Raw genomic sequence first — 22,335 nt, forward strand, 5'->3', positions numbered from 1 at the left:
CAGAGCCCAATGTGGGACTCGATCTCACAACCCTGAGATCATGCCAGAGGCAAAATCAAGGGTTGGATGCTTAGCTGACTGAGTCACCCAGGTGCCCCAGGAGGGTTGATCTTCAACAAAGTACTCTGCCTTAGCAGAAATGAAATTTACCCCTTTCTTGTCATATGTTTTGTCTGCTATAAATTGTCTAGATTACTTTAGATTATTTTTCATCTCATCACGTTAGATCTTACCCATAAAGCCCTTCATGAAAAATTTTTGCAATTTAATGCATGTTTTGAACCAGCGGTGAAAAATGTGTTCAATCCCCTTTTGAGGTAATGTGATCTGTGGAGCTACTCATGTTACTTTTTTATTTTGACAACAAGCACACAGTCATATTTAAAGTTCACCTATTGAATTGACACTGACATGTGCTTTATTTATAGATTCCTCTTTTTTTGCCTTTATTCTCTATTTTTAATTATTATAACATAATAGCATATATGTCTGTCATCCTCTATTTTCTATCAGGGTTTCCATATGTGTGAACTTGGGCAGATGAAGCCTTTAAACCTGTTAATTCTTACTACTCCTTAATGTTAGATTGAATTGAAAGATGTCGTGCTCAACCAACCTTATTCAGAGTTGCCAGCATTGTCTTCTTTGAAATCCTTATTTTTATGATCTTTTCTTTTTATATATACCACTTGTATTACACATATATTCCATCATTCCTTTGTGAACTTCTCATGCCACGTATTCCAGAAAATTTACCACAGCCTGAATGATGGACTTTTGTGTTGATTGATGTTCCTGTTGAACAGAATTTTTAGCAAGTCTTGCCTTGGCAGTCAGACTAATTTCCGAACTTCTTCATAATTTAAAACCCTTCTGATTGGATATATTGGATTTATAGTCAATAATGTTTTCCTTTACTCATAATAAGAATATTCATGTATCAGTGAACTGTGTAAGCCCTTTCCTTTAATCTTTTACAAATATACATCAAAATGTCATCTTTCTACGTAATCTCAGGGTATATTTATATTTGTGGGAAAATACAATGTAAGTCAGGTTTTCCCCCCTAAGAACCAACCCTTTTTCCTGTCATTGCTCTTATTCTACCCCAGTATTGACCAGTGAAAGCATCAAAAAATTAATAGCTTATTAAAACTCAAATCTCATAATTCAGCTCATCAGTAATGTATGGCTTTGAAAGAAATGAATTCCTAATTGAAGTACAAGGGGAAAGGGACAGTGCCGTCTATCTGTCACCCGTTAACAAATCACCATATCGGCTGTATCCTTTATCAAATCAGGTGCTATTATTTAAGCTTGATTTACTCTTCAGAGTTGCATTGACACGAAATTATCCAGGACCATTTTATGTACACCAAGAAAAAGGATTTGTTTTATTCTTCAATTATCTTACCCCTATTGGTATCATTCCAGTCTCACAAGCTCTTATTCATAATTCTAAAATCCTTAAAAGTTCTGAAAAGTTAACATTTAAAAAACTCATTTAGAATTAAAACCTGGACTAAATTGATGTGCAGATATTTATAGTCTTTATGTATAATACAATGTAAATGCTTATTTGTTTTACTGCAGAAATATTCACATGTCTGAGAATGCAGCTCCACTTAAACCTTCTTGGAGGTGTGCTGTTACCTTCCTAAAATCCAAAACATTTGAATTCTGAAACATATATGGCCCCAGGGGGTTTAAAACAAGAAATTGTCCATCTCTAATTTTTTTTTCCAATTAGTTTTGATAGTTATAATACAAATATGTCTCCAAATGCTTTCTGCTGTAGCAGATGATGAACAGATTTTAACATTTGACCCTACAATGTGTTATATATAATTTATCGAATAATAAAGGCCATGTCCTTTTATGGAAGGTGGATGGATACAAGCTATCAGATGTAAGTAATCTCTAGTTTTAGCACTAGAGTAAAATAGATAATAGCTAGAACAAAAAAATACAACCACAACTAACTTTGTGTCAGGCAGTGTGCATTCAACAATTTAATCTTCAAAACTACCTTCAAATGGTACAATTAGGTACAAATATTAGCACCATTTGTAAGTGAAGTACTGAAGTTTAGAAAGATAAGCAACTTTCTTGTGGTCACAGAACTAAGACAGAGCCAGGGCACAAGCCTAAGTCTATTAACATCCATAACTTACGCCCTTCATCCCTCTGGTATAGTGTTGTACTATATCTTTTTAAATTAATCCTATAAGACATTTAATAAATGTGAAATGCGATTTCACGATCAACTCTTGATTATCTTCATGTTGATTACAGGAAAAAATGCTAATAGCAAATCAACTTCCTATTGTCATTCAGCATTTATCTGGGATCCTCCCTTCTGCTGTCACTTGGCTTGTGCTCAAGAAATACAAATGAATTTTAATATGAGCCTGAGAAAAAGAATATAATTATGGCAGTAAATCTGCTGAAATCATATAATGAATTTAAAACCCAATATAAATGCTTTTGGGATTATCTGTCATTTGGGATTACTTATTCTGTGATCCCTTGTAAGACTGTAGATAATTGAACGTTGGCTATTTTACTGCAACTGAAAGTACTGATGCTAAGAAGAAAATGAACCATGTGAATGTGAGCTCGCCTATTTATTTAATAATTAATTTGGAATTTCATCATAGGGATCATTTAAAGCCAAAAAACACAGAGTAACTTTATCTCATGGGAATCAAGGTTCTATTATTTGGATCAAAGAAGTGATTAGTGTGCCTGATTTTTTTTCTTTTTCTTATTTATTCAATAAATAATTGAGTAATGTACAGTTAATGTTTTCTTAGAGATATTATAAGGAGAACTAATAAAGGAAAAATAATTCTGCTAATATATGTTCATGAAGTCCATGAAAGCTTTTACTTTACCTTTTTGACTCTTTCTTCTTTATGAAATGATATAGTCTTCAAGTTGCACAGAATGAAAGGAAAAGGTTTTTTTGGGGCGGGGGGTGATTTCAGTCTTTCCTGATCTGCTGGAGGCAGACATAAAATCAGTTGTGGAAATGAATATTGCATTATAGCTGAGGGCAGGGGTTTTATTGTCAGTAGTCACTAAAAATGGTCTTGACATTGCTCCTTACCACCTGTAGAGCACATTTCTTAACTCTTCTCAGCTTCTGTTTCCCTTCTGTAAAACTGATTCATAATAATTTCCTATATTGAGATGTTGTGAGGACTAACTGAAATACCGTGATGCACATATACACGTCTGTGTTAGATGTACGTGACTATGCCTTTGTTCGTGGTGAAGGTGATTCAGGTCTGAGGCTTAGATGTAGCTGGCAGGAGCCATGCTTTGGCTGAAACCCAGAAGCCTTCCTGGAAAGGCAGATGCTTAATGGAGGTGAGACCATCAGTTGCACTTGGGACTTCAGCTCTCTGACCCAACCCCAGCCCTCCTTGACTTTTACAAATACAAATATAGCTGTATTCTTCTTTTCAATAAAGCACAAGTATGAAAGCTAAACAGTATTAAATACTTACAAAAAGAAGGCATGTGAACTCACACATATATACACGTCTAATCTTTAGATCATAAACTCCTCAAATTAATTTTTGTGTAAATGCACACTACACACACACACTCGCATAATGTTTAAGCGTACTTCACGCTGGGAAGTCACAGGAGTGTGTCCATGCCCACGACCATTCATACCAATACCTAAGCCACGCCCACAGAGATGCACATACCGACGTTTGGACTGTACAGATGTATTTACACGGTTAACACATATGGCGGACTTTGAGGAGGAAAAAATGAAAAAACAAAAGAATTTAAAGAAAACAACGGAAAAAACAGGATGATAGAAGGGGAAAAAAGGTTGGAAGGACGTGATAGTTTAGTGTAGGGTTTCTCAACCTCGGCACTCCTGATCTTTTGTCTTTGTTGTAATCTGTCCTGTCACCCTTGCCCTCGATTGTGGTCATCAGAAATGTCTTCAGACATTCATTGCTCAGTGTCCCCCCGGGGCCACAATTATTCTGTCTGAGAACTCCTTTAGTGTAAGAACGAATGTCAGATACGTAGATGAAATTGGAGAACATGGAATGGAGGTAGGCAAAAGTTCTAGTCTTCTATGATTAACATAAAGAAACTGAGCCCAGTAAGCAAATAGGGGAAGAGGAGAAAGGGAAGATGAATAAAATGTATGGAAAACGTGCCATAGAGTTTGGAGGGAAGAAGGAGCGAGTCAGGATTGTTGGTGTAGGACATCACCACAGAAGGGCTTAGAGTAGCATTTTTTTATTAATTACTGCAGGTTGGAAAATTAACCGGATCAGACATGTACATTTATCATCATATCTAATTAAAAATGTATAATTTCCCTTTCATGTATTATTTCCTGATTGACAGAAAAAATACATACAAAATCATAACTAACTTTGTGGAATTTGATAGACATTAAAACTAAATTTTAGAACCGGAGAGAACGTTATCTTTTAACTGTTACAGTAATAGACTTAGCAATTCTATCTAAGATTTTCTACTTGTCAGAGACAAAAGCCTCAAAAGTAATGTACTTCAAATTAACAAAAACAGAAAGTGAGACTCAGGCCTTATTAGATTTTAGGCCCACTGGAAGAGTGCATCTTTAATCCCTTCTTTTAAACATTGTTTCACGATATCTCAAAACTAGTCCCTTAAAGTTCTGTAGTGAGAGGAATTAATAAAATGGCAATTAATAAATTAAATTCTTTAAAAATGAATGAGCCAACAGAAACGTTCAACTCTAATATTTGTATATATGGTGTAATTAAGTTAATATATTTACTGTTTGTTACGTTTTAGACATGGGGTAATTTCATAGATTTATTTAATTTTAGAGTTAATAAGGGCTTTTGAGAGCAACTGGAGCTTTACTAATGAGCTTTAATTAAGAGCTTACTGTGGACCAGCGACTGTGATAGATTCAGGGCTGCAAAAGAACTAGAAGGAATGATGTCTTCATGGGCACACAGGCTCGCTGGAGAAGGACATGTGAAGCTCAGAGTGCTTGGAAGACAGGGCAGGATCTTGTTCTAGACAGGTGGAATCCGGTAGGGCTGGAGGAGAGAAGAGGCTCAGGAAGTGGGCCAAAGCATAATCAGGGTCATTTTCATTAGAAATCAAAGGAAGAGAGACGATAAATGGACTGGTCACCTAGAATAGAACCAAAGCTAGAACTCAGGCAAGTGTGCTTTTTATAAAACCCCTGCGTCTCACTTATTATTGTTCTATTTCCAAAGTTACTGTATTACACTGCTTTTATCAGGAGCCATGCATCACTAGTCAAAAATAGTGTTCGGGTTTTTTTGTTTTGTTTTTGTTTTAATTTCTGAGTATTTGGCTTTAAAGAAAAGGAACAGAAGAAATTCAGTAGATGGTGAGCTGATTGATCCCCTTATGTTTCTAATTGTGCTATGTACAAATCTGTTTAGGATTTTGGTTTTTCCATTTCATTCCATCATGTTTTCTCATTTCTTTCAAACTTACATAATATTCAGCGTGGCCAGGGCACAAAATACGGGATGCTATTCTAAGGCTCACTGTGAAAACAAACAGGAACTAAATAAGAAATAAACATGGTGATGTGGGTCACTGATACCCGCCTTGTGCCATTAAGTTTCTTATGTGCCAAGGATATAGGGAAAGTGAGCAAATGCTTACTGCACAAGTATCCACGCAGTGCTCATTTTTATACTTTCTTCAGTTGGGTATTGCCATAGACTGATTTCATGGGAACTGCATTAAAAAATTTCTCAAATAAAGACATGAGCTCTCTTTCTCCTTCCCTGTTCCAGGGCTGATAAGGGTGGCACTGGGGAGGACATTTAGCCTTAGGAATTACTTTTCGGTTTAGATCATAGATACATATAATATCATGGCCTCAGACGATTCTTTCAACTTCTGTGAGACTGTATTTCTTCATTTATAGAACTGAAGGAGAAAATTCTGCCAGATAATGTTGTACTAAATATTATATAAATGTTAATTTTTTTCCTGCATTTTTAATAATTAATTAAGTTTAATTTATGGTTATAAGGTCTCTATCATACTTATTTAAATGTATACTTGTTTCGTGTATATACTCTGAAGAAGTTGATTTAAAGAGCACAGTTTTTTCCTTCAGATTCACTTTTAATAACCTCTGTTGTTTAAAGCACAATGTTGAAGTATTCCCTCTGCATATACATTTCATGTTTTCTGAATGCAGTTCACTAAAATGTGATGAAACTTTCATTAAACCTCTGGGGTTGGGGTCGGGAGGAGTGGCTTCTTTCAGGACAGGCATTGACATCCTTTCGTGGCATTCTCCCATTTCTCAGAGCGTGGTGCTGGTTATATACTAATGTTCACTAAATATGTATTGATTGAGTGAAAGCTTTTCATTAAAAACCCGAAGAGCTTTGTAGTTCCCACACATTGGTATGTAATTGTTTTCAATACTTTCTCAAGTATGAAAATGTTTTCCCGGTAAACTGTAATGCAGCAGCTTGGGATTTCCAGAGGAATCCATAGTTTCAAACCACTGGGGTTACTGCAGTTACATACCTTTAGTTACCGATTGTATTTAGCTCTTGTTTTTAGTTTCATTCCAGTTACATAGGTAGAAACAGTTACATAGGTAGAGACGTTAATTTCTGTAAAATATCTGTGCCGCCCGTCTTTTTAAAACTGATGGGAGTAACGCCGTTGGCAGATGGGGATTTCAATAGAATTTGTTATTTTCTTCTAATGACATCATGGCTCACTAGATTCTAGGGAAAGCCAGATTAAAAATTAGAAATGCCTCTGTTCCTTTTTTCAAAATTTTATTCCTGAAAATATATTCCGTACACTCCTTGTGTGTATCTTCCTGAAATATAACACAGTTCTTTTTATTTTCAAAATTAGCACAGGTTCACTGTAGAAAATAAGGAAAACTTAGATAAAAAGGAAATCTAGATCAACCAGAAATTTACCAAATGGTGAAACTGTTATTAATGTTTCTGTAGTTGTCTTCTAGGCTTTTTCTTATTTTCACATGTCAATAAAAATGATGGTGGTGGAGACAAAATTAAGCTTACTCTTTATATGCGGTTTTGTATCCTAACATTTTTTAGTTAACGTTATAGAGATAGTATTCTCCATGTCAGCGAATATTGTTTCCCAAACCTGGCTCATCACTGGAGTCACATGTGATGCTTTTTAAACTACTGGCACCACCACTGTGTCCTGGACTTATGCATGTCTTCCCTTTGAAATGTTGCATGGATGATTCCGTTTATATCCGGAGCTAAAGCCATCCTTCCAAACTTTATTCCGTTTTTATTCTCACTTTGTTGTTTCAAATGTTTACTCCTATAAATAAGACAAAAGCATTTGTGTATACCTCTTCGCCAAAATCCCCAATTGAGGTCTTTGTCTAAATACAAGTCCCTGCATAAAATTATGCCGTTTCCCCCGGACGAAACTTTTGTAACCAGCTTGAATACGTAAACTCATAAATAGTTTAACTTTAGCGGTTATCATATTTTAATGTACTAAATTAGTTCTAAAACAAACCACACTTTATATGAACTAGTGTATACATTTTAAAATATTGAACTTTTCCAGATTCCCCAATTTTATATTATTTCATAGAGTATCTTCACGTGCAAGTTCAACATCAATGCCCATGTCCTCACTAGAGCCAGTTTTGAAGTCCTCACGTCCTCCAACACCTCATCTCCATCGCTTTCATTGCAGCGTTGTTTACAACAGTGGTTATGCTGCCTCTGGGGTTTTTCTCCAAAGCCATCTGAAGTACTTATTTGCCTGAACTTGAGATGGTTGATAAATATATAATCTTCCTAATAGAACAACCATCTTTGGAAGCCTTTACAGTGCCAGCGCTTGAAATCATGAGGTCACTCCGCATCCACAGGAATTGTGACTAAGCGTGCTAAATTTCCTTGACTCCCCCCCCCCCCCCCAAAGCGTATTCTCTCTGGTGATTTCTGAAAGCCAACATTGATATTAACTGAAGATTTCTATTCCAAACATTATTCTGGTTTTCAAAATACGGTAATTAGGGGTAAGCTTTGAATAGATCCCCTCCCTCTCAGCTTGGGAGGGGTGTGCGTGTGTGTGTGTGTGTGTGTGTGTCTGTGTGTGTCTGTGTGTGTACACATGCATATATATGGGGGAGGGAAGAGGAGAGGGAGATGGCAATGCCCTAGATTCTTAAAAATGTTATTTGTTTTAAGGTATTTTAAGACTCTTGAGACATAGTTCAACAGCATTCCTGAAAATGTGTACCCAATTACCCTGCTAGCCTGCAGCATAACAAAGTGTCCATTTACTGCATCCTTGACAGCAGTACTAGTAACGTTTTTTTAAATTCTTATATTTTATAAGTAAGTGTCCCAGCCAATACTGAGCCGAGATGCCCCCTGTCATTATTAGTCTCTCCTGATTAGCAGGGGTCTTGGGTGGCCGCCAGGTCCTCTGTTTCAGTCACAGGACTTGTCTGTCCTTTCTGCTTTCCTGTTCCTGCCTTTGTCGTCTCTGGGGCTCCAGCCTGCCCCTTCTCCCCTTTTCCTTATTTGCATTTCCTGGTAGGTATGATCAACATGGGCTTGATGGGCACCCCGTACTCCACAGACACGTGTTAATTACACCCATGTGTGCCCTGTGGCGACTTCAGTTAAATGGGGACCACTTACAAAACCCGTCCATACTTTCATCCTTTCAGATCCTTAGACTTGCGTGCATCGACCTCATTTACTAGGATGCCAAAAGATGAGGCTAAAAGTGTTGGTTTGCACAGGAGCCTTTTAGTGACTTCGTAGTGAGCTGAGATGGAATTAAATCATAAATAAGTTCGGGGGCATTTAAACTCTATTACCTGTCTGCTTGCGCCATTTTTCCATCGCAGCTGCCTCTGATTGCAGGGATAGGTGGGAAAAGATCGATTTCCATCGTTTTTGCCATTAGTCTTGTTTTGGCCTGGTTGGTGATTTCTCTTTAAAGGCACTTTCTTTAAGAAGGGAAACATACAGAGGCTGTTCTTGACTACTTGCTTGCTGCAAAGATCCAGAAAGTAAGACCCACATTTGTAAATATACCTCCTTTTCCATAAAAAGACGGCATTATTGCTTTATAGTTTGCAATGTGTTAGGGTTTCCAGATGTGTCATTTGGCTATCTCATCCTCTTTGGGTCAAGTTTTTTTGTCTCCAAAATTCGATGTATTTCCACCACTGCGAGGTATCATTATAAAAATAACTGTGGTGAACATTTTGTGAAATCAAAAGCAAGGTCCAGCTGGTAGCAGAGAAGATTAATCTGTTTGAGAATGGGAAACATGAGTGCATGTTTTAAAATCTGTAATGAGCACAGGGACATTTGCCTCAGTACCTGGCGTGAGTCTATGGTCTAGGGTGAAGATTCAAATGAACGTTTTTTTCCCCCAAGAGTCTATAACACATGTTATAGGCTTAACGTATTATGAATGTGAAATTTTAATATTTAAATCAGTCACTGAATAATAATAATTCAAAACCAAAAGAACAAAAACAAATTCTGATCATGAGGTAGAAAACATAAGCCTGAAACAGTTATCTCTTTTTTTTTTAATTCACTAATGCTGTGATAATAGTTTTGGCTTATTAATTTTTGGGAAGAATGATAAACAAAATAATAGACAAAATTGGGTCTTGTAACAGCATTAATATTGAATTCAGTTTCCTACAGCTAATGAGCGGGATTTATTTTTTTAGTGCAAGTTTAGCGTTACAGAATAATTTGGCAGATCGTACCCAAATATTCCATTTTCCCACCTCAGTCCCAGCCCTGCAGTTTCCCCTAGTATTGAGGTCTTGCATTAGTGCAGCACGTTGGTTACACTTAATGATTTAATTAACCTGTATCGATACGTTAGTATTATCATTGCGTTGAGGTTGCTCACTCTGTACAGTTGTGTGGGTTTTGACAAGTGTGTAGTGACCCGTATCCATCCACCCCTGCAGTAACAGAGAGAAGAGTTTCACTACCCTAAACATCCCCTGTGCTTCACTTATTCGTCCCTCCCCTCCTCTCCCTTCCCCCAAGCCCCTGGCAACCACTGATCTTTTTACTGTCTCTATAGTTTTGTCTTGTCCAAAATGACGTATAGTTGGAATCATACAGTTTATTTTTAAGACATCTTTGCATGCTTTGTAAGGTTCAGTGTGACAGCAGTTGTAAAAAAAAAAAAAGGAACAAAACTGACTTCCTAGACTTCCTTTTGACATTTGTTTTTGGGACACTGCTTCTTTATATCATTTGGCCAGGTAAATAGGATGTAAGTGGCTTAATATCTTCACAATAATCACATCTAGCAAATGTGATAAGTATTCACTGATTATATTATGTGGTAAAACAAAATATTATTTATTTGCTAAATATCTGTATGTTTACATGTGACATATAACACATGTTCATGTCCAGACATTTCTGTTAGTCTTTCCATTGCTTCATTTCACTGTCTGGTATTTTAAAAAAGGCATTAACTGGATCCCCTCTATCCTTCACCTGTAGGAGGAGAAGCCTCCCCGTCTCCTAATAGCCCATTTTCACAATACACACATGTGCCAAGATAGAGTTTCAGATTTGCGGTCCGCTGTTAACATAGATTCTGATTGCTTTGGTACATATTATGAAAGCCCTGGGAAATAAATAGGTCATAGAAAAGCATGACAATTAGAAAATAAGGAAAAGTTGGGATAAATTTAAATGTGTATTGAACCCTTTTTTAAAGGCTGCCACTTTCTGGGTGATGGGTAATTAAGGGGGGGCACTTGTTATGATGAGCACACTGGGTGTTATCTGTAAGTGACGAATCACTGAATTCTGCTCCTGAACCCAGTATTACACTATATGTTAACTAACTAGAACTTAAGTAAAATTCTGAAAAAAAAATTTAAAAAGAAAAAAAATAAATAAAAAAGGCTCTCCTTTTCAATTCAAATGTGAAAGCACAAAAATGTAAATGTAAAAGCACATAGTCCATTGTGTTATGCATATATTCTGAATTTTCTTAAGGAATCAGTCATTTCTTAAACACTTGAGATATTGAGATAACGCAGTTGAACTCAATATTCATTCATATATCTTCCCCTTGCATACAGTGGATAGCTCATTTAATTTCTGAGCCAATGTCCAGATTGTCAGTAGAATATTTCTACTTGTTTCCTTTTATTCTCTCATCTGTACTTTTAGAGGAGTTACAGTTTGTCTCTCCTTTTCTTTAGTATATGTTGCTTTAAATTTTTTTGGTGAGTTTTACAAATACACACTTTGGGGTGTCTGGGTGGCTTAGTGGGTTAAGCGTCAGACTCTTGATTTCAGCTCAGGTCATGATCTCAGGGTCTTGGGATCAAGCCCTGCCTTAGGTTCTGCCCTCAGTGGGGAGTCAGCTGGAGTTTCTCTCTCTTCTGCCTCTGTACCCCCTCCTCGCACCTCTCCTCCGCTCACATGCATGTGTGTATGTAAGCACGTGTGTACTCTTTCTCTCTCTCTCTAAAATAAGTCTTAAAAAAAACATACTTTTACAGTGTTTGCATTTAAGAGTTTGCCCTTGAACATGTGGAATAAAATAGGAAGATCACGGGGCTGAAAGCAAGACAAATGATGACCAAAAGGGCACATGTAAGATGAATCTTGAAAAATAGGCTTTCCTTTTTAGGGCGCCTCGGTGGCTCAGTTGGTTAAGCATCTGCCTTTGGTTCAGGTCATGAGCCCAGAGTCCTGGGATCGAGCCTGGGATCCAGCCCCCACGTCAGGCTCTCTGCTCAGGGGGGAGCTTGCTTCTCCCTCTCCCTCTGCCTGATGCGCTCCCCCTGCTTGTGCACACACTCTCTCTCTCTCTGTCAAATAAATAATATCTTTAAAAAATAGGCTTTCCTTTTTAGTAAAATAAAACAATAGAGAAGAAAGTTCAGTGCACGCTCTGTTCATAAGCAGTTGTTTGGTGACTTGGACACTCAGAGTAAAAATGGCTGGAGGTATAGCTTGCTTGCTTTCAGCATGGTGCTCATAACTCTAAAATTTCATTTACTTACGAGGGAAACCAAGGCACAAAAACTAAGGGTGTATGTCCTGTGTGCTTTGTGTAAAAAAAAGGAACTTAGCTCATTAATTAAACGTACTTGCTTCTAAAATAATGCTGTGTAACTTAAAAGCTTCAATGATCAAGGATATGGAATCATAGATATATAGTTTATTTCCTTTTTTTACACGAAGCACACAGTACATTTCCTCAATCACTTCCCATAAAAAAAGACGTGTTCAATTAATCACCAACTCAGACAGTGAAACTTATATAAACTAATTTTCCTTTGAGACACAAGAAATGAATAATGCTCTGCTGTTTCATCCCATGGTAAGACTGGCAAAGAATGGTCAACATCCCAAAATAATTAATATCACTATATATCGTCATATTGGGTACAGGCTGAACTGTGGATTGATGTAGGTTATTTATATTGTGGAATTAAGAAATCAAACCAATTGATGAGAATGTATTCCATTTTGCAGATCATTCTATGGGTCAATCTAGTTAAGCAAAAGAAAAAACATACGGAAAAAATTTAAACAGTGTCAAATGACTGTCTTTGATATTTTAAGAGATGTGTTTGTTTAAAATCATATGGACTCTAAAAATCTCGTAATACTTTGACTTATTTAGCTACTTTTGTAGTATATATGTCTGTTTGGCTGATTGATGAACACTGCGCCTATACAATATAGCGCCTGTATTTATGCAGAACCGCATCGGAAGAGCTCACGTGCAGTGCATTGAGTCATGTCACTTCTGAGAGTTAGAGTCATAGATGAGGTTGTGTTGGAATTTCTAGTTCTGGGTTTCGTTTTTTTTTGTTGTTTTTGTTTTTTTAAGATTTATTTATTTATTTTAGAGATAGAGCAAGGGGAGGGGGAGAGGGAGAGAGAGAAGCAGGCTCCCCAGTGAGCTACACTGGGCTGAAATCAAGAGTTGAACACTCAACTGACTGAACCACACCCCTGGAATTTTTAGTTCTAAGAGGGGGAGCTCATTTGCTTCTATCTCACACTAACCAGTTTTACTGAAAAGCACTTAATACCCTGAATACAATCTATAATACAATTGTATGAGTTTGGAATTATATTACTCTTTTGTAGGTAGATAAATTCACACCTAGAGAATTTTAATGATGATACCAAGATGGCACAGCTAGTAAGTGACAGGGTAAGTCATGAATTCTTTTGTGTCCACATCAAATTTTCTTTCTATAATAACCACACTGCACACTTACAAAGCAAAGGTTATCCTAACAGTTAAACCATGAGACATGTAGTGTTAGGTCAATTTATAATCTTTTCTGAAAACTACCATGAGATATTTTCTCAACAAATTTATGAAGATAAAATTAAATATAATTTATTTAAATGCTGGCTGGCTGGAGGAGTGGATAGATAAATGGATAGGTGGAACATCGTGTTTGCGTGTGTGTGTGTTTGTGTGTGTGTGCACGCGTGCACCCATGTGTATAAATGCTCTGCTTCTCTAAAAATTTCTGGTGCCGTTAAAGGTGAAACAGACGGCATGTAAATCTTGGCTAACACTTAGCAGAGTACTGTCTACGCAGTCCTCAACCATGACTACACATAAGACTCTCTGGCGGACTTTCCAAAGATGAGATTGTGTCCAGACATTTTTTTCCCCTCTTTTGTTAAGATTACCAAGTATTTAAAAGACATGACCAATATTAAAAGCACTTTTTAGTCATTGCCAGACCATAATAAGATTCAGCTGATGATAATGGCCAACTACAGGAAACACATCTAGTATTGTGGGTACCGGCATGGAGGGGGCTTTGGATTTGTTTTTATATTCACTCAACACAATGCCTAAAGCTAAAGTTACATCTTAAAACGTTTATTCAGGAAAAAGATTATCTTATTAGGAAAGCTCACGTGTAATCCCTAGATCACTGAAAGGAATGTGTTCACTAGAATATTAGGTATAATATTTTATTGAGTGGACTATTATGATTAAAATTGGCTTTCAGAGTTGAAGAAAATAATATGTGACAGGATAATCCTGTGTGCATTTATCTTTAGATTTTCACATATATATTTTACTAAGTGTATTGTTACCTTTATCTTATTGTAGTTGGTATTTATGCAGTAATTTGTTAAGACATTTTATTTTAAAAAATTATTTTATTATTACCCTTTCAAGGAATAATATGTAATCCTTTGGAAAGTTTATATGTATATAATCATTTACATTATGAAATGTTTCTACAGTGATGAATTACACCTCAGCCCTTGGTTTGTAAACCTATGTGGGAATCTTGTGTCTAGTTGGGTAGAAGGAGAAAAATTTGTGGTGTAAATAGTCAATATTTCCAAAATTAGAATTCCAGATATATCTAATACAGGAAAAAAAAAGAGAGAGAGAAATCAAGACTGTTTTTGCTGATAGCGTGTGCTTAATGATATATTTTATTATTTTAGTGATAAATCAGTTGAGATACTTTATGAAATTAATTATTCTCATGCTCTTTGACAGAAATCCAGTATTCATTTAAAATCTTCATGTGTTTAGGAGTGTTGTTTTTTTTAATGATGTTGAATATATTAAGTGTTTGATCATTGTTTCCACACCAGGACATCAACAGCAAAATTCAGCTAACGTTACCACTCCCCGACGAAAGTCTTGGTTGGCTTTTATTTAAACAAACAACAGGGGCACTTAGTTGACCCTGCGATTGAGTAGTCCATCAGTGTTGTATCAAGAACTGAGTGGTTAATAATCAAGGGTAAAATTTTAGCATGGAATCCTTTCTTTTTTTGTTTTTGTTTTTTTTTTTTTAACGGAAGTTTCTCTGTGGTGCTTAAAACTTCCGACTTTTCTTTATTTCTAATCTTTTCAGTGTTCCTACCCCATATGTTTCCTGGTAACATACCATATCTTCTCTCACTTTCTCAGATGCTTATACAGGCATTCCTCATTGTATCAGCTTTGCTTTACTGCACTTCACGGATACTGCCTTTTTTTTTTTTTTTTTTTTGACCAGCTGGGGTTTGTAGCAAACCCCCTCTAAGCAAGCCTATTGGTGCCACTTCTGCAATAGCTTTTGCTCACTTTGTGTCTCTGTATCACGTTTTGGTGATTTTCACATTTAAAACTTTTCATTATTATGAAATTTGTTGTGCTGATCTGAAATCAGTGATCTTTGGTGTTACTATTGTGATTGTTTGGGGGCACCACGGATCGCACCCATGTAGGGCAGTATACTTAATAAATGTGTGTTTTCTGACTCCTCTACCCATCAGCTGTTCCCCGTCTCTCTCCCTCTGCTTGGACCTCTCTATTCCCTGAGACACAACGCAAAGTTAGGCCAGTTAGTAACCCTATAGTGACCTCTGCGTGTTCAGGTGAGAGGAAGAGGCATATGTCTCTCACCATCAATCCAAAGATAGAAATGCGTAAGCTTAGTGAAGGAGGCTTGTCAAAAGCCGAGACAGGCTGAAAGCTAGGCTTCTTGCACCAAACAGTTAGCCAAGTTGTGAACGCAAAGGAAAAGTTCTTGAAGGAAACCAAAAGTGTTAGCCAGTGAACACACGAATGGTAGGAAAGCGAAACAGCCTTATTGCTGATAGGGAGAAATTTTTTAGTGGTCCTGACAGAAGATCAGACCACCCACAACATTACCTTAAGCCAAAGCTTAATCCAGACAAAGGCCCTAAGTCTTGAATTCTGTGAAAACTGAAAGAGGTAAGGAGGCTACAGAAGAAAATTTGAAATTAGGTTGGTTCCTGAGCTGTAAGGAAAGAAGCCATCTCCAGAACATAGAAGTGCAAGGGGAAGCAGCAAGCGCTGACGGAGAAGCTGCAGCAGGTTCTCCAGAAGATCTAGTTAAGAACATTCGTGAAGGCGACTACACTAAACAACAGACTTTCAACATAGACAAAACAGCTTTCTGTTGGAAGAAGATGCCATCTGGGATGTTCATAGCTGGGGAGAAGGCAGTGTCTGGCTTCAAAGGACAGGCTGACTTTCTAGTTAGGAGCTAATGTAGCTGGTGACTCTCCTTTGAAGACTGTGCTCATTGACTATTCCAAAAATCCTACAGCCCTTAAGAATGCTGCTAAACCTACTCTGTCTTTGCTCCATAAATGCAACAACAAAGCCTGGGATGACAGCACCTCTGTGCACAGCATGATTTCCTGAATCTTTTAAGCCCACTGTTGAGACCTACTGGTCAGAAAAAAGATTCCTTTCACAATATGACTGCTCATTGACAGTGCACCGGGTCACCCCAGAGCTCTGATGGAGATGTGTGAAGAGGTTAATGTTGTTTTTATCCCTGCTAACACAACGTCCATTCTGCAGCCCATAGATCAAGGAGTCATTTCAACTTTCAAGTCTTATGATTTAAGAAGTACATTTTGCAAGGCTGCACCTGCGATTCCTCTGACGGATCCAGGCTAAATAAATCGAAAACCTTCTGGAAAGGATTCACCATTCTAGTTGCCATTAACAGCATTTGTGATTCATGGGAAGAAGCCAAAATATCAACATTCATAGGAGTTTGGAGGAAGTCGATTCTGACCCTCATGGATGACTCTCAGGGGCTCAAGACTTCAGTGGAGGAAGTAACTGCAGATGTGGTGGAAATAGCAAGAGAACTAGAATTAGAAATGAAGGTTAGCATTTTTTTTTTTAGCAATAGAGTGTTTTTAAATTAAGGTATGAACATTTTTTTAGACAAAATGGTATTGTCCACTTGATAGACTACAGTTATAGTGTAAACATAACTTTTCTAAGCACTGGAAAGCCAAGAAGTTCACTTGACATGCTCTGTTGCAACATTCATTTTATTGCCACAGGCTGGAGCTGAACCCACAATATGTCTCATGTATGTCTGTAGTCCTTTTATTTAATTTCTAGCTCCTCCAAGTACTTCACATTTGATGTTTTCCTCAGTCTCCGAGCCCTCGTTGTCGCTCTTGGCTACCCGCTATGTTCCCATCACCTCACTGCTGCTACGAATTTATGGATTCTTACCTCAGAACCAGTGCATTTCAATTTTTACCATTCTGAAAGTAAGGAGATGAATTCCAAATGACCTCAGAATCAAGTCTTTCAGGTCTTCTCTCTTTCCTAAAAGTAGGAGCAAAAGTATGCCACAGATGGTTTGAAACCATATTTAAGTAGTATTGCTAGCGTTCCACGTGCGTACGTACAGCCTGAAGCTACGGAGTGGCTTTACCTGCCACATCCCAGTCGGAGAGATACATATGGGCTGCGAGGATGTAATATTTTGTTAATGTTGTAAACAGGTGAATGGTACAATAAAGATTTTGTTCTCTTTATACTGACGAGGCATGGTTTGGGGACATACTGGCTGCATTTCACCGGCTATGTACGAAGAAGGAACCAACATGTACCTTTGCAGTGGTGATCCTCAGAAATCCATGCATCATGTGTGCAACATCCCAAGGACGATGTGTGTAGTCCAAGGGTTTGGTTTATCCTTGCTAATGTTTATGATCATTTTCTGTATTTTGGTTTAAGCTCATGTAAAAGCTAAGTAGTTCTCGCATATTTGAAAATACCTAGGGACTCTTAATATTTGGTCCTTCATAGCTTTCCTAGTATATGCAACAGAATTAAAAGAGGAACACTCTTGTTACGAAACAGCTTAAGGAATAAATATTTTTTCTTAGGAATTAAGTAGATACCTACAAAAGGTGGGCTTCGGTTCATAATCCAGAAAAGTCGAAGTCATTCGCAAAGCTCAGTGACACTTAATGTCTCAGAAGCCATCTCTACAAATAATCTCCATACTTAACCACCTCTTGTATTGTCATAATCCATTAGTTTTTTTTGCTTACGTTATGAAATGTTCCTACAGTGATGACTCACACCTCAGCCCTAGCTTTGTAAACCTATGTAGAAACCTTGCGTCTAGATAGAATAATCGCTGCTTCCAAAATTAGAATTCTGGATGTATCTAATACAGTAAGAAGAGAGAAACTAATCAAGATGATATTTGAAGTCAAACAGTGTTTCATAACATGTGCCTAATGACATATTTTATAATTTTAATGACAAACCATTTGGGATATTTTATTAAACCTGCCTTAACAAGGAATTTCTGTGTGGGTATAACATACTAATAAGAAATATTTTAGATTGTTCTAAAAAGAAATTAAATGTTAATGCTGGGCATCATTCGAAATACTGTTCTAGTTAGAAGAGTAGATAATGCTAATAGTTTTTTTTTTTTAGAGTAGCTCAGTTTATGGTTTTGCAGGGTTTTTTGTTTCTTAATGTCTGAAAAGATTTAAAAGAGTTATTTCTCAGTTTCAACACATAGAATGAAATCTTGGCACTAAGAATTTCATGCAGTAGATATTTTGGATTGGTTTATTTTTATATTTTCTAATTCTCTTCCTTTTTTTGTGGATAAGTAACCATCTTAGCTTAGAAACCAAAAAAAAAAAAAAAAAAAAACAAAACACCACAATAAAATATCAACCCATTTCCCTTTTTAGTTGATCTGGTACCATTGTTGACTTATTATCTTGTTGAATAGAATTCCCTTGTACTACTGCCTATTGTATGTTTTGAATGGAGCTATAATTTATATTCTATAAAGAAAGGTTTTAAGAAACATGTTTTGTTCCTTTAAGTGTATGCTCAAATTTTAGGGGGAATAGCAAACCAAGATCTTTTATTAAACAAAGAATGAAATGAACCAATTTAATATAATTTTAGACATTGTTGTTCTGATACTGTAATGAAGCTGAAAAAAAGTTTCTGGTCTTCGTATAATAGAACATCCGTGCCTGTGTTAGCCTGGCCAAATTAGATACAACCAAAATAATCTGTCACAGTCTACTTTTCTCTGATAAGGCTAGCCTGACACATGCTAATAGAATTGTTAGGCCATTTTAGGCCTTGGAGGTGGGCATTCAATGAATACTTGTTGAATTTATGAATGAATAAGTATAAGGATAAATTATATTCATGTCCAGTAATAAAATGTTAAGTCCATTAATCTTTATCTTAAGTTAAATAAAATATTCATAAACAATTTAAAAGTTCCAGAGTAAGTTTTTTTCTAAAATTATTATTTCCTAAAATGTTTGTTGTAGTAGTTATGTACGTTATTTTGAGAAAATGTTATCACTAAGAGTTAAAACATAACCCAATTGTTAGAAAACATTTGTATTTAATAACTTAGCATTTGTGCGCCTTTTCAGGGCTGGTCATGAGAATGGTATGGGAGCTCTTGCACCATATATGAGAGTTGAAATGTAGTGATTTTTCCAAGTATTGTTGCCAGGTAATTTTATGCCTCCAGATTATGATAGTATTGAGTAAGGGTTACAATCATGAAATTGTAGAACTGTAGAGCCGGAAAGGGTGTTTATGTTTATCTAACCAAAATTCCCATCGCTCTATAACTGAGGAAAATGAGACTCAAAAATGCAGGATGGGTCGAGCCAATAACAGGAGTGCTTTTCATTAATTAAAATAATTATTATTTTAAATAAATAAGCTGTTGTATTTATACAGTTTGAAGTAGGTCATGCTTTGCATACTGCCCTTGTCTTTTAGAGATTTTATGTAACACTGCTGTTCATTTTGGGGTTCTTTGGCCTCTTTTCTCCTCCACGGAGCACCTGTTTCACTGGATTTTAACAACTGTGGAGTCTCTCCCAATAGGATGAAAATGTCTTTATAGCAGAGGCCTTGTCTTACACTGTTTTGTACTTTGTACTCTCAACTCTAATCACGATGACTGTCACAGAGCAGTTCTTCAACTATTTGGGGAATGAGTAGTGTCTCGTAGCAATAAGAGAAAAATTAATAAGCACTCCAGTCATAAATCTTGCCATCTATTAAATATGTGATTAACAAAGATCGATATGTGTCCCCTTTTTCTCCCCACAGTCTCCAAACGTCCACAACTACCCCGATATGGAAGCTGTTCCCCTGTTGCTAAATAATGTGAAAGGGGAGCCCCCGGAGGACTCATTATCTGTAGATCACTTCCAAACACAAACTGAGCCAGTGGACTTGTCAATCAACAAAGCCAGGACATCCCCCACAGCCGTTTCATCCTCCCCGGTTTCCATGACAGCGTCTGCCTCCTCACCTTCTTCAACTTCAACCTCTTCATCGTCTTCTAGTCGTCCAGCCTCCTCCCCAACTGTTATAACATCGGTATCTTCAGCATCATCTTCGTCAACAGTATTAACTCCAGGGCCCCTTGTAGCCTCCGCATCTGGTGTGGGAGGCCAGCAGTTTTTGCACATTATCCATCCTGTACCGCCTTCAAGTCCCATGAATTTACAGTCTAACAAACTGAGTCATGTTCACCGCATCCCTGTGGTGGTACAGTCGGTGCCTGTTGTCTACACAGCTGTGCGGTCACCTGGAAATGTGAACAACACTATCGTAGTGCCGCTTTTGGAGGATGGGAGAAGCCATGGCAAAGGTAAGGGACACAAGCAAAGCCTTGATTTATTTCAGCACTAGAGGTAACTGTGCCTTTATTCAGTGAGCCGCCCCTAAATCGGGTGCAAGTACCCCGCATCCAAAGAGGTTCTGTGCACAACACAGACGTCAGCTGATCAACACGGTTCAGTACGAAGCAACCGTGTGTTGGCATTGGTATTTGCTTCAGTGTTCTTTAGTCTGTATTTTTACGTATCGGGTCATTTAATGTTAGAATTCAAATGTCTTATTTTGCAAAATAAGGTTTACCTTCAAATGCTCAGATGGAAAGGATAATCTGTATTTAGCATAACTGCTTGTAAGTTGTGTCGCCATCAAAATAATTCTAAAGTTAGGTGTTTGACTATGAAAGCCTCATGTAGCTTGAGGTCTTATCTTAGTTTAAGTTGTTGGCATTTTAAATAACAGTATGACTCAGTATGATGGAATATTTCAAAATGCAATATTCAAATTCCCTTCTAGGATTTAGAAGGCAGGGAAATACTTTGCTACATAACTCTATTTAATAATACCTAGTTACCTAACTTTATGGCCGTTATGCAGTTGATCGTGAACTTGCTTTCCTACTTCTAAGCTCTTATTTTTTTTCTTTCAATTCTTACTAGAAGGAATTAAATAACATCATGCTGTCGATTTGTTCTTCCTTTATCATGAATCTACAAAAGAAGCAACACTTCTATATACATGTAAAATACCCATAATCATTGACTCATTCCCTCTAAAACTAAACACATATGCATGTATTTTGTCTTCAGGGCCAAGAAATGATGATTTATATTGTATTACTTTTTGCTTTGATACCATATTACTACTGAGGCCCGTCATTAAAATATGATTGATGAATACATAAACACTGCCTTCTCATAAAATGCTAGTACACGTGGATTTTTATAGTTCTTCTATAAGGTAGGATTCAATGCATAGAAATAACAGTTGATTGTGAAGTTAGAGAAATTTTTGCAAACAGACTCTGCAAAACTGCATCCATCTTTGGCAAGTTATTGTTTTATCTGCATCAAGTTTCTTCATAGCACAGAAAATGAATTTTACCTTCTCAGTGTTACCAAGTGAAAATATCACATGATTCACAGCACCAAGAGACTTTAGATTGCAGACTTGAGATGTAGACATTCTGTGCTTAATGCGGCGACCTCTGTCTTTTGTGCTATTTTGGGCAAAGGCCATGAACTAGTCCCACCACCATCTTAGTGAGTGGGTAGAAGAAAAAGAGTTATAAAGCAGTTTGGTTTTTTTTTTTTGGATTTTACTTTAGTTGAACCCCCTCTGATGTTACTAACACTTCTGATCAAAGGAGCTAACCAATTTGAATAATAACGAAACTGAAGACCACATTAGGTATTTATTTTCTTTCATAATTTAAAGATGTGTTCACAAATCTATTAAGAATTAGGAATTAACAAAGCGAAAGTGGAGCCTTGCATATTGCATTACTTTATATATGTGCGTATGTGTATACCGTAGAATCCAGTGCTTGTACCATACCCCTTATGGGAAATACTGCTTTAATTGTGAAGATGATTGATGAAGATTTTAATATTGTTCATGACACTTTTTTTTTTTTTTTTTTTTTTTACAATTTTGATCTAATGAAGGAAACAAGAGTTATCTTTTATTTGACATTATCCTTTTGGGGAGAGGTTATTTTTATTTAAGGTGATTGCTATAGAAAGTATATATATATTTTTTATAATAATATTTTTTTATTATATTATGTTAGTCACCATATAGTACATCCCTGATTTTTGATGTAAAGTTCGATGATTCAGTATAGAAAGT

At 36.7% G+C, this 22,335-nt stretch overlaps 1 protein-coding gene across 10 annotated transcripts in view; it reads left to right on the forward strand.

Moving 5' to 3' along the window:
- The window catches only part of KLF12 (KLF transcription factor 12), a 420,803-nt gene that overhangs the window by 256,465 nt on the left and 142,003 nt on the right, over positions 1-22,335 (forward strand). For 9 of the 10 annotated variants that reach the window (XM_087865095.1, XM_045811080.2, XM_087865092.1 and 6 more), the window contains one exon: positions 19,972-20,518. In XM_087865095.1, coding sequence (XP_087721221.1) covers positions 19,972-20,518 — 547 coding nt within the window. Of the gene's footprint in view, positions 1-13,175; positions 13,243-19,971; positions 20,519-22,335 lie in introns of all 10 variants that reach the window. The other variant, XM_087865097.1, reaches the window with a different exon arrangement.

Source organism: Ursus americanus, chromosome 10 (assembly GCF_024610735.1).
Source record: "Ursus americanus isolate L20-20 chromosome 10, mUrsAme1.1.p, whole genome shotgun sequence".
Lineage (NCBI taxonomy): Eukaryota > Metazoa > Chordata > Mammalia > Carnivora > Ursidae > Ursus > Ursus americanus.